General features: G+C 54.4%; 4 protein-coding genes across 4 annotated transcripts; 2 read left to right on the top strand and 2 right to left on the bottom strand.

Moving 5' to 3' along the window:
- Nucleotides 1-274: 274 nt before the first annotated feature.
- Nucleotides 275-1983, bottom strand: INS49_013056 (uncharacterized protein; the record flags this gene model as incomplete). The annotated part of the gene is made up of 6 exons (XM_043173758.1): nucleotides 275-877; nucleotides 942-1150; nucleotides 1231-1366; nucleotides 1454-1553; nucleotides 1613-1740; nucleotides 1804-1983. The coding sequence occupies 6 exons, from the start codon at nucleotides 1981-1983 to the stop codon at nucleotides 275-277; spliced, it is 1356 nt and encodes a 451-aa protein (XP_043023055.1).
- Nucleotides 1984-5632: 3649 nt separating this feature from the next.
- INS49_013055 (uncharacterized protein) lies at nucleotides 5633-5920 on the top strand (the record flags this gene model as incomplete). Its single annotated transcript, XM_043173757.1, has 2 exons — nucleotides 5633-5788; nucleotides 5864-5920. The coding sequence occupies 2 exons, from the start codon at nucleotides 5633-5635 to the stop codon at nucleotides 5918-5920; spliced, it is 213 nt and encodes a 70-aa protein (XP_043023054.1).
- A 616-nt stretch (nucleotides 5921-6536) lies between these two features.
- On the bottom strand, nucleotides 6537-8742 carry INS49_013054 (uncharacterized protein; the record flags this gene model as incomplete). The annotated part of the gene is made up of 3 exons (XM_043173756.1): nucleotides 6537-8348; nucleotides 8416-8549; nucleotides 8640-8742. 3 exons carry the CDS (start codon nucleotides 8740-8742, stop codon nucleotides 6537-6539), a joined length of 2049 nt encoding a protein of 682 aa, XP_043023053.1.
- Nucleotides 8743-11147: 2405 nt separating this feature from the next.
- INS49_013053 (uncharacterized protein) lies at nucleotides 11148-12382 on the top strand (the record flags this gene model as incomplete). Its single annotated transcript, XM_043173755.1, has 2 exons — nucleotides 11148-11411; nucleotides 11474-12382. The coding sequence occupies 2 exons, from the start codon at nucleotides 11148-11150 to the stop codon at nucleotides 12380-12382; spliced, it is 1173 nt and encodes a 390-aa protein (XP_043023052.1).
- Nucleotides 12383-12574: the final 192 nt, after the last annotated feature.

Raw genomic sequence — 12574 nt, 5'->3', positions numbered from 1 at the left:
GGCGTTCGAAGTGCCGAGGTCCATTGATTCGACTGATTTGGGAAGCAGGAACTCGTCCTCCAAATATACATGTGGTGAAATAACTCTCTTATCCTAATCCCCAGCATGACGCAGCATTTTGGACTCTGTAGATTTGCACAGTCACAGATATATTCACGCCAGAGCAATATACAAGTGCTCAGACTCAAGCTCCCTTTTGGGTATCTCGCACATTACAGCCAGCTTGGTTCTATCAGGAGCCCAAGAAATCAAAAGCACAGCGAACTAAAGCACCTCATCGCCTGTTATACACCACGGCACGAGGCTCGGGGAAGTCGAACGACTCGGTGGGCCGGCCTGCCTCCTCGTCCGAAATGTCGTACGTCGCCGCCGGCCTGTGCTCCTCCACGATCGTGATGTCGACCATCTTTTGTATACCCTCGTGCTCAACCACGTTCTCGACCGCCTTGGGGTCTCGGTTGCCCCTGATCCTCTTGAGAGTGACCTTGCGGCCCAGCTTGGAGCCGAAGCCGCTCTCGTCGTTGTCCTGAAATTCCTGCACGATGCGCTCCTGGCTGCTGTTGCCCTCGGCCATGGCGAACGTGCCCATCCGGTCCATCTGGTAGCCCTGACCTCCCCGTGTCGCCGTAGTCGTGGAGGATTTGTGCGTCGTGCTATGCCTCGCCTGGCTCTGGCCCGCCCAGACGCTCTTGGGCCGCGACAGCTTCGACATCTTCGTCCTCCCGCTGCTGCCGAAACTGCCCGTCCTGAGGAAGCTGAAGAAGGGCGACAGCCACCGTCTCACCAGCACGAAGATGCAAGGCAGGTTTGTCGTTACGATACCGACGAATGTTTCCCGCACAGCCCAGAAGCTGATGTGGTGGAGGTCATGGGGCGACTGCGACCGGTGTGTCAGTCAAACACAGCTCTTCACGGGAGACGGAAGGGTGAAGGCGGCCTACATAGACAATGTACGTGACCCGCAATATACCAGCGATGGTGACGAATATACCGCAGCCGAAGAGAGTCGCCAGCGCTATCTTTGTGGGCGTGGGCAGCGTCGACTTGAATAGCATCGGCATTGGAAGCCAAATAATGTAGAGGTCCGTGATGATGTTGCATGCCAGGAAGGTCCACAGGATGGCCGGGGAGGACACGGAGTAGCAGAGGGCTGAAAGTTCACAATTCTCGTCAGTCAGTCGTTCGATTTCTCCTGCGTTTAATTCGCATTGCCCACTCTGGCCTACTCACGCCCTGGATCTGGATTCATCTGCCACCATTTCGTGATCGGGGTGCACGAGACGAAGATGACGATTATGACGATAGCGAAGGTCACACCAATCATGCCGAATCCAACAAATATTCTGTTGCGGTATCTTGATCTTTCCTGGAGGGGTGTCAGCCCGTGGTCTTTTGCGATGTGGTCGGGTACATGGTGCCGCAAAGGGAGTACACGCGTGCGACAGGATCTCACCATAAGACGTAGGTAGTAGACGCACATCGCAGCCTTCAAAGACCACATTATTAATGCGTATTGTGGCCAAGCAGCAAAATTCGCCTTGGATCCCCTCTCTCTGTGGCCGTCTCTCAGTATTTGCCTTGTTGCGGAGGACAGGTCTTCTCCGACACTCACCTCATGCTGAATTCCGCGCTGTTAGGGTCCAGAGCTGCTCTCTCCTCGTCTGTCATGTCGTTGTTGGCGAGCCCTCGGGAGATTTTGACGAATAGAAAATTGCTGGCCGTCTCTCCAGCATACAGCACCTTTCCACAGCGCTCCCGTTAGTTATTCCAGCGCATAAATCTTCTTGTTCGGCACCCACTCACAAGTGCGAGCCAGACCAGATAATCATCGGCCTGAAATTTCCTGAACCCGGCCATGTCCCACCTGGCGTACGTCCTCAGGAGGGTGACGGCAATAGCAATTCCTAGAAATATAAACCCATCGCGCGTAAACGACCTGGCTTGGGCCGCCTTTTGCACAATGTCTTCCGTACTCGTCGACATCGTCTCGGTCGCTTTGGGAACTGCGTCGACCCTTTGAATCACCCAAACAAGCTGGGGGACATCGAGGACGGCTTGGAGGTCTGTGCTGTCGGAGTGATGGATGTAAAGTTCGGCCCGGGTCTCTTCTCTTCCTTCAACACATGTTCCGATGTCTGGTGGGTTGCGGGAATCCAGCCACGGTCTCGAGTAGGTGTGAAAGAATTGACGGAGCCTCGCGCCATGTAGAGGCGTCCCCCAGATGATATGGTTCATGACTCTCCCCTTAGATCCGACCGGGCCTGTACAACACCAAGGGGCACCACTGCTGCGTTGAGCCGGCGGGCAATACCCACAGCCCTGCACACACATCCAAGATCCCCGGGGCTGTATCGCATAGTTCAGCTAGTGAGGAAAGCCAAGGCCGGGTATGCGGGATCACCACTTGACTTCTCGCTCCGCCTGGTACAAGGCTCGACCGGCTGCAGCACCAGCAGACCACCGTTGCCAGGATGGCTGCTACGTCTAAACATATCTCCGGCCCCGCCCGTCCTGATTATTGGTCTCGAGAGCGACGTGCCCCTCCACACTGCCGGGTTGGGCTTGCTGGCATGAGGCCCGGACTTGGGACGAAAAGGAAAGCCGTGGGTTCCAGGGAAGCATGATGAGTCGTCGACGAGGGGCCAAGCAACACACGCGAAGCAGGGCTTCTTCTCCCGCGCGCGCACGCAGCGAGTCAGGACCGCTGTACACTCGGGTTCGCGGTCGCGGAACGCTGCGCCCAGGACCCGCGGATCTGGGTTTTTCGGCGATTGGGAGGATATACTTCCCTGATCGACAAGAGGGTCCGTGGGTTAGAGATATAGTTGGCACCATTGATCTCCCGGGAACGAGGTGGGAACGAGTTCGCCGAGGGCTTGCTAATCAGCCAACCCGCACTGTCGGCGCGGGAGGTGGGTTGTTAGTGGTGGTGACGAGGCAGTTGCAATTTGGATGCGGCACTCCAAGGATCGAGTGCCCAGGCCAATAATCCGCTGCGAACGAGGTGATGAACGCGACCGCTGTGGCAGGGCCATCAAAGCGAGGCGGGCGCGGACGGCAATTCTACGGGCGGCACGGTGTCGCATAGGGCTGAGCCTTGTGTGTCCCTGCCTGCCTCGTTTGACAAGTTGAAAAGGGCCTGATGATGGTTTGAGGTTGTCACTTTGCCGACCCTGTGCCTGGAGTGATCGTTGACGGGATGTCTTGTTGTCTAGCTGCGTGACCCATGGTTCAAGAGACCCATGGTTGGGGAAGAGGATGCCATCCAGTGCACTGAGCCGGCATTCCCTTGCCACTTGCCAGACCATGCTGGCGTGGAAGTGAGTGACTTGGGACTGGTTGACGACCACATTCGACAAGCTGAATCAGAGTTGAGCCTAGGCGCAAGCAAGTTTCAAGCCTCTGCTTTAGGCCTATGTACCAAAATAGGGGGTCGTAGTCATGCGTCTCTCGGATTTGATGGGGTGAGGAACCTCGAAAGATGCTCTCGAGACACATTGGGTGCCAGATTGACTTGGGCAACATCAAAAGGGGAATGCCAGGCGCTTTCCTCACGGGCGGGTTCAGGGGCACCATGCGCTACCACTGCAACCCTCACAGCCTAGAGGTGGGGCCGTCCCGGCGTCTCTTTTGAGTCCCACACTGCCCACGGAGCCGCCCACGGAGCCGGTTGCCTACCGCCCATCGCGTCAAAACCAGGATGCGCGGCATCAAATGCTCGTATAATAGTCCTCGAAATTTCCCATGCTGCAGTCCGGCAGTCTCATTGCATATAAGGTTTATCAGCCTTATACAAGCCCCACTGTCAATGACCACTAGTCCACCCAAAGCTACGATCGAAGATCTGGGTGTGTGTGGACTTGTGGATTCTGTCTTGGATGCCTTGTTGACTGATTCAGCGAGGGTTTAAACCGCACGTGTCCAGTGTCCCTGTGAGAACTTGGCTCTCAAAGCGGCATTTGTGAACGACGTCGCCGGCGAAGCAATGTGTCAAGCACTGCCAAGCTCGCATCTCATGATGTCGCAGCCAGCCATCAAGCCAAGGCTACTAGCATCTTGGAGTTGCATTCTAACTTTCATCTTGGAGTCTAGGCCGAAAGCTCAGTTCGTACCGTTCGGAACAATCGGGATGGCAGGCCAGTACAAGCTTTGGCCTGAGAACTCAAGTCCCAAGTCTCCTAGTTGTCGCAAGACAGATAGTGAAGACCCATGCAGTGTTGAGTCGGCACATATACGTCAAAAAAGAAACATTTTCTCGAGCCTGGTAAGAACTTCTTAAGTATAGAAGTTTGATGCAAGTGTGGACCGGTGAACAACGTACATGAATTAGCGGCGCAGCAAGGAAGAAAACCAAGAGGAATACCAGGGAATCAACTCCTGAGCGACGAAATTCTCCAGAGCCCAGACGATCTCAAGATTGACGGACCTTGTCGCACCTACGCATTGCAAGAGGACTAGGTAAACTTGTGACTAAACCACTAGCGCTTTCAAGATGGGCAGCTCGTCAGCTTGATGACCGAAGCCGGTAGAAGGAGAGGAGGGAAGAGCCTCCAAAATCATTGTGATGTTGTCGCCAAGGGCTTTGTCACACAGACACGCAAGTGCCTTTTCATCAAGAGCACAACCGCAGTCACGTTGGAGTGTCGGTTCCGTCATCCTGAGACGGCTGACGCGCTTCTGTCTCCCCATATTCCCGCGCTGGGTGTTGTTTAGGGCAACGGCGTGCCCCAGACATGCGCCTGTGCAGATCCCCTAAGGCCTCCCGGCAGAGCAGACGACATCATTCGCGACCGGATGCCGGGCCGGGCAACGCTCTCCGCCACCGATCCCCTCGATGCGTTCGCAGTTCTAGAAGCGGAAAGGTTGTGCGTGAACACCCATCTCAAACAGGGAACAATAGAAACCGAGAGAAAAAGGTGACATCAACAGCCACACCCTCCTGACCCTTTGTCGGCATTCCAGCCTTGAGATCCAGGGTTCCTGGGGCCCACATTAAACCTGCGCGTCTGCCCAATCACGTATTACACCGTCAGCGACGCGACCCAGCTATGACGTCGCAAGCCACAGGGTCGCTTTCAGGGCTGACAATCAACACCCGGAAAACCTGATTCTCACCCGTCGTCAAGGGAAATTCTCCTAGCGCTCCTCTGCCTATGCTGTGCATTCGTAGTGCGGAAGATTAGACGGATATCATCACAGCAGAGTGGTGAGCTTGACTCTCCAATAGGCGGTGTCTCACACATGACCCCTTGTTGTGGTGACCAGAACAACACAGCGAAACACCTACCCTGGTGCTGATCTAGGCCCAGGCCAGATCTACCGCGCTGACATCACTCCGGAATGGCATCACCGCACGTGTGCACTGGTCCCAAGGTGACCGATGATGAAAGAACCTAGGAAAGCAGGTAAAACACAGGTCAACAGTATCAAGCAATCCGAGTACATAAACACCGCCCCGTCTTCCCCACAACCACCCCTTGCTCCCTGATTGCTCATACCAATGTTCATCAACCACAAACACAACATCCACCACATCAGACGTTCAAGTCCAAGAAGGATCCCCACGTCAGAAGTCTTGACCTCTTTCAACCCAAAAATTACCACCAGAACAAAATCAAGTTCCAACAACAAAATGGCACGCAAGTACGCCTCGCACACCACCACTGAGCGCCGCGGCCTGTTCCGCAGGAAGGTCCACCACCAGAAGCGCCACGCCACCCTGGGTGACAAGATCGCCGGCGGGCTCAAGAAGCTCAAGGGCACTCTGACGAGGAACCCCGCCGTCAAGGTACGAAGCCTTCCCTCTTCTTCCTTCTACTCTTCCTCCTTTGGACACCGTTCACTAACATCACGTCTTAAATAGGCTGCTGGCACGCGTCGCATGCACGGTACCGATGGTCGGGGTAGCCACCGCCACTAGATTCAACCACTATCATGGATTTGAGGCAGCGTTGTTGATAAGTTAATGCGGAGCGGCTGTACGATATTGTCTGACGAACCTGATACTTAAGTTGTCAGGTTTCAAACGAGTGGAGATGGAAGGAACGAAGCGAGCGTTTGATACGATACGATACCCATATATGATAGATATGTAAATGAAGTTATCATCACATCATCACGTCTCTGTCTTTGTTAGCCGGTGTAAACAGAAACTGTACAAGCACGTAGAAGGTCACTTAGAACGTAGTCTCATTTCCACTCTGCTAGAGTGGCGAGAACTCTTTTGGTGTCTCTATTAAACCTTGCCTGAGCACCGTAAAACATTCACAGCTCTCCCTCGATTTGCTCCTCGTCATCTTATGGACAGACATCAGGGGAATTTGCTCCCAAAATGTCCAGAAACAACCTTGTGTACCCGAAAAAGACGGAAAAATTAGCCGCCTCTATGTTTCCTAGCAACCAGGCCGGATCTTCTGAAAGCCAAAGTGCCCATATCGGTTCTTCGGTGCTCACGGTATTTGGCATGCTGTTTTCAGTGACCGCTGCATCAGATCTCTGCACAGCAGAGCAGATTCAGGTCGATGTTGGTACAAGAGTTACAATGTCTCTGTCATGCTGCCGCAACGTTGGCAGCGGTGATCACGTCCGCGGCCTACAACGTAGGTGGACGAGTTCCACTGCAACTCATCCTCGGTGGTAGAGTCGCCGTGGTTGGCAGGTGCGAAGTCCCGAGCGAAAGCTGTCTCCGAGCGAGACCGAGCACGTTGGCTCACTGGTTGTGGAATTCGGCTCCGAGATTTCGCACTCAAGCCAGCAACAGGCCCTTTCGGGCTGAAACCCTTGCCCGAGTCACAATGGCTGTCGGTTGAACCTCGAAGTAGGTTGTTCTTATCGCGAGGCGCCAGAGCAGGGCTATTGGTGGCCGCGAAAGAGGTGAAGCTCAAGGCCAGCTCGTCCGTGTCCTTGAAGACGCCGAGGCCAACACTCTCCTCCATGAACTTGCCATAAAGGTCAAGATCTCGCTTGCTAGGTGATGGATGCTTCTTCCGCCCGACCTTTGGAGATCTTCGCCGAGCCGCTGCTGACGCTGCTAAGTCAGGAAGTCCAGTGAGGCGGCCCATCGAACGTGGCACATGTCGAATGGTAGATCCGGGCGGAAAGGAACTCAGCCTAGTTGAATCGGAACTGCCACGAGCCTTTGACGGAGAACCAGAGCCAATATCTTGGTGACCTGGCCGAAGGGAAGTGTCAAGTTTGGTTGGGTTGTCGCATACGATAGCAAACTTGCGTCGCTTGGAAGGGCTCGTTGTTGGTCCATCGGGAGACACGATGGTCACTTCGGTCCTAGCATCTGGGACAAGTTGAGTGCCCTCGGAAGAGATCTTAATAGGTACCAGAGCTTGGACTCGGGCCCTAGGCGTGGAACTACCGATTGGAGGCGTTTTCAAGATGGAGTTGTCGCTGGTATCCATGATCGCCTCAGTCAAGAATGGGTCGGTCAGTGAAGTGACGGGGTTGGGTCCGCCAACAGCTCCCGAGGCTTGAACATTCTTCAAGCGAGCTTCGAATTCGGTTGACTGTCGTCCAGGAGATTCCTCTGAAAAGGGATCTTCCAGAGGCGGACTGCCCTCCACCATGCTGAGCCGCTTTTGAGGCATTGAAGGCGCCGTACGGGCTGTTGCCACGGCTCTGCTGCCTTTGCGGTCTTCTAGACTGCCATTCTCGTTGGGAAGGTGATCGGTCGATGCGGAAGACGCTTCGACGTCAGGAAGAGGCAGCTGAGCCAGTGTAAGTCTACCCAGTGGCAGACCATGCAGGATGGGCTTGCTGGCTTCGTTGTTGGACACAGGTAGCGATTCGGTGGCACCGTCGCCAGATTTCTGCTCTTTCCGGGTTTCCTGTCTACTGAAATGCTCCGAAAGGGCAGTTGCAAATTTGGCAAAGACCTTGTTCTTCCTGAGGCGAGACATCTTCGGGAGAGACCCAAATCCAGTCGAGTCCACGGCACTTCCATTTAGGTCATCGGTTCCGGCAAAGACGGACACCAACGGATCGTTGGTCTTGTCGACATAACTTCCACTCTTTCGAATCGTGCCCTTGCCACCACAATGAGCTGGAAGTTTGCCCGGAGACACAGATGGCGACTGGGCAATTCGACGGGTCTCTCGACTAAGGAGGTTCGACGAACGGAGCTTGGGCAAAGGTCGAACCAGCCCATCTGCGCTTCGCTTTGGCGATGACCTTGCAAAGTCATGGGTGACGGCTTGGAGGTTGCGCTTCGATGATCTGCGGGGTGGAGTGGCAAGCTTGGTGACCTTGCTGTGGACTCTGGCAGGCGAGCCCGCGACACTTGAATTCTCTGTACAGGGCATCACGCCCACGGTCTGGCTGTGAGCGATTCCTCTATTCTGCACATAGATCGAGTTAGGAATCCCTCTCCTGTCCCAAAGTGTGCAAAGATGTCTTTGGTCATACCTTTCCGATGATGGCAGATTGGCTTTCGTTGTCGGCCTCATTTGTGGTCTCTAACAAAACGCTGACGACTCTCTCGTCGACTTCATCGTCGACAGAACCAGGAGCAGTTTCTTCTGCGTGCTGCAGTATTGCAGCTGTGACGCTGATATCGGAGACTTGTGACTTGTCAGACAATTATCGGCTTGGAACGTAATATCTCGAAAGATCTGTGTTAAACAACGCACCTGTTCTTGAAGCAGGGAGGCGGCTAGTGGGGTCCCTTCCTCTGCGACGGTTTCCAAGGGTAGGAAGTAGAGCTTTCTTCCACTTGCTGCTGTTGGTTGACATGGTTGCGGTATGGCGACCAGTGCCAAAACAACGGCAGAGATGGTGCAGAGGGTTCGATGAGGGAATGACTAGAAAAGTGAAGGGAGTGCGAACGCACAGTCGATCCAAAAATCGAAGGAAAGGCAGGCTTCGTCGGGCGGATGGGTTTGTCAAGGTGAAGGACCGCGTTTCTTGCAAGGCCAGACCTGGCAGAAATGAGTTGCTGTTGCTGCAACGACACGCTTGCGGACCGTGAAGCCCGCAAGACTCGGAGGTGTAAACCAGGTAGGCGATACGTGGTTGACAAGCGAGGATGATCGAGAAGCTCAATTGAAGAGTCCAAGCTTGTTTGAGTTGGGGGAGGTCGACGGGTCAACTGCAGATGTTGACGTCAAGGAAGCAGAGGTGAATTTTTCAAGTAGGAGGGAAAACTGGGCACGATGAGGGGAGCTCATCGGAAAGGCTGGCCCTGGGTTGTCTGCTTGGCAAGGAGCTCGAATTAAGTTATCTGGCCAGGAAACGGCACCATCGACTATTTCAACTGAAAGAAAGAAAGAAAGAAGGGTCTCTGCCTTTCTGAGCCGACCAAAGAGCAGGTCAGAGAGGCTAGGAAAACCTCAACATTGGCATGTTGACAGGAACCTTGACGGTCTGGAATCTACGTATACAGAATCTTGACAAACGTGTGCTATGCTCTGTTTTCCACGCTGCGACCGAGACCAGGGGGAGCTTGAGAACAATGTACCTAGGTAGTAAGGAAGGCGTTTAACGGGGTGCCTTCCTCGACAAGATAGGCCCCCTCCCGTACCGGAGACTGCGAACGCAAATTCTATGGGTAATAGCCACAAATCAGCTCGGCATGTCTCTGCGTACCTACCTTGGCAGACATGTGCTGTCGCCTCTCTTCCTTCTTTCCCTTACCCAGTCGGCCATGAAACGTTCTAGGTTACCAGAGAAAATAATCGACCTTCAATCCAGGTCTCGACCACACGGACAATGGGTCCATAAATTATCTTTCCAATCAAGCGTTTGAGGAAGCCTGCCAACCGACTGTCAAATCTGCCGCGAAATGAGAGCCCTGGACTAGTCGATGGCATGTAGCATGAGTATGGTTGTATCTCATGCCAAGCAGCACACCGAATTGCTCTCCTCCATGGGCCTTGACACTTGCACAAGTGACCCAGAGCTCTAGCGAATACAAGGCCTCGTACTGAGCAGCCCTTGATTCGAAATCCAGAGAGTACCTAGGTAATCAGCAACACGCAGTGGATGACTTGCAGCTTCTTGACTTCAAGAAATACTAGATCTGTAACTGCATCGCTGATGATTTGCCACCTTACAACACCAAAATTGACATCTGATTGGCTTCCTCTCGATGATCACACAAAGACAGCCTCTACAGGCTCCCACTTTCAACAAAAACACTGCCAGGCTGGACTAGTATTTATATCAAGATAAGGGGTAGATCTGGGGCAATTAAGGCGAAAGCATGATGTGCTACTGGCTCCATTGAAGTTGCATGTGGTTCTTCGGTGGCCTACAATTCGATCGTCGTTAAGAGCAGCTCCTCGTCGTAAAATGAACGTCGACTTGCATGTTCTCGTGCCTGAATGGATAGATGCCAAACGGCGAGTTCGCTTGGGCTTAATGTCCACAGGGCGTCTTTGGGAATTATGAAGTGTGGACAGTTGCATCTTAACGGATTGGGGTGTTGAGGATGGAGTGAAGTAACACGCACAACAGGCAGTCGGTAAGACTGTCGTTGGTCTGCCGGCCTCAGTGTATCCGTACACTTGACCGACCGCGGCCTGGCAAGAGCAGGCATTGGAGATGGCTGGGCTGTGATTGGCCTGCGGCAGCTGGCTAGTTTGGGACCGCCTTCCAGGCTTGCCGGCAGCACCCCGAGGCCGTCGAGTCGGGCGGCCGCTCCTTCCGTTGCGGTTTGTTGATGAAACAAAGATAAGAGACAACTCTCTCGATCAGTCCTGTTCGCCCGTTGCTGCTGCAGCTCCGCCGCACATTCCCCAGTCGACGAATCCTTCATTCAAAGCCGAGCACCGAGAAGCGGCGAAGCCGCCGCTGAGAACCGTGCAATTCAATCCAGCCGAATCCAATTGGATACGCCATTAGCCGGCGTCTGACGCATACGCAAAGGATTTGCGATTACATCCTCGGCGTCGCTTGCTGACCCCAATTTTTGTGCGACGGCTCCCGAACATACCCATCAGCTCCTCCTTCGCCACCTCAAATCTCCGTCCTCCAAGATTGCCCCTCCGTACATATATCCCTTGGTGCATCTCTGCGAACATCGGCCTGTTGTACACCGCTCTGTTTGCGCAACTTCATCCCTTGATACCCCCTCGCCCACTCTCTGCAATTGACTGTCGAGTCGACCTTGTCGACGCACGTCCACGCCAATCAAAATCATGTCCTTCTCCAGCCTCGTCCAGGACCTCTCAATGCGGTCAGCTGCTGACGCCCGCAACAACCGCGAAGACGCTTCGATGACATCCGCCGCCTCCACGATGGATGGCCTGGCTTCCCGGACGTCCCACATCTCTCGTGCCATGTCCTACACCAGTACTGCTGCCACGAGCGTGAGCATCTCTGGAGACATCTCCAGCCAGCTTCACGGAGGATACAGCCATGCCCTGGCGCGGTCGTGGCAAGCAGAGAGGCAACTCACAAAGGTTTGTGGTCTTTTACTGCCTGTACTTGCTTCTCTGCTTCAGGCTAACAGTGCACATCGCAGTCTATGCTCATCTATCCCCTTTTCGTTTCCGACCAAGATGACGAAGAAGTCCTCATCCCATCCCTCCCGAACCAGTACCGCCGCGGCATAAACAAACTGATCCCTTTCCTCGAGCCACTGGTCCACAAGGGCCTCCGTGCCGTCATGCTGTTCGGTGTGCCCCTCAACCCCGGCACCAAAGACGCTTTGGGCACCGCCGCAGACGACCCCAAGGGTCCCGTCATCAGCAGTATCCGACTTCTTCGACAACGCTTCCCCCAGCTCTACATTACAGCAGACGTCTGCCTCTGCGAGTACACTTCTCACGGCCACTGCGGTATCCTTAGGGATGACGGCAGTCTGAACAACCAACTCTCTGTGGACCGCATCTCCGACGTCGCCATCGCCTATGCCCAGGCAGGCGCTCACTGCGTAGCGCCATCCGACATGAATGACGGCCGGATTCGTGCCATCAAGCTCAAGCTGATTGAGGAGGGAATCGCACACAAGACACTGTTGATGTCCTATGCCGCCAAGTTCTCTGGTTGCCTGTACGGCCCCTTCCGCGACGCCGCTGGGTCGTGCCCTTCCTTTGGCGACCGGAAGTGCTACCAATTGCCGCCAGGAGGCCGCGGTCTCGCCCGTCGCGCAATTGTGCGCGACATCGGCGAAGGTGCCGATGTGATCATGGTCAAGCCTGCAAGCCAGTATCTGGATATCATTTCAGATGCGAAGGAGCTTGGCAAAGACCTTCCTATCGCCGCTTACCAAGTCAGCGGGGAGTTCGCCATGATCCATGCTGCTGCAAAAGCCGGCGTGTTCGACCTCAAGACCATGGCGTTCGAATCGACTGAGGGCATTTTGAGAGCAGGAGCGACGATAGTTATCAGCTACTTCACACCGGAGTTTTTGGACTGGCTGTCCACCTAATATTAACGAGACTTGGGATGATGGGCACTATTTGAGGTGGAGTTCGGGCGTTCTACTACATGCGGACTCATGGATGGGATCCCGTGGTACAAAAGTTTACGATGCGTGGATGGGACCTCAACATCGGAAAATTCAATATAATTGGTTTGAGCGAGCACACTCGCAGAGGTCAACTGATGTTTTTCGGCCTGT

The sequence above is a fragment of the Diaporthe citri genome (genome assembly GCF_014595645.1).
Source record: "Diaporthe citri strain NFHF-8-4 chromosome Unknown scaffold_6, whole genome shotgun sequence".
Classification (NCBI taxonomy): Eukaryota; Fungi; Ascomycota; class Sordariomycetes; order Diaporthales; family Diaporthaceae; genus Diaporthe; species Diaporthe citri.
Note: the sequence above shows the minus strand (reverse complement) of the source record. Positions and strands in the feature narration are given on the sequence as shown.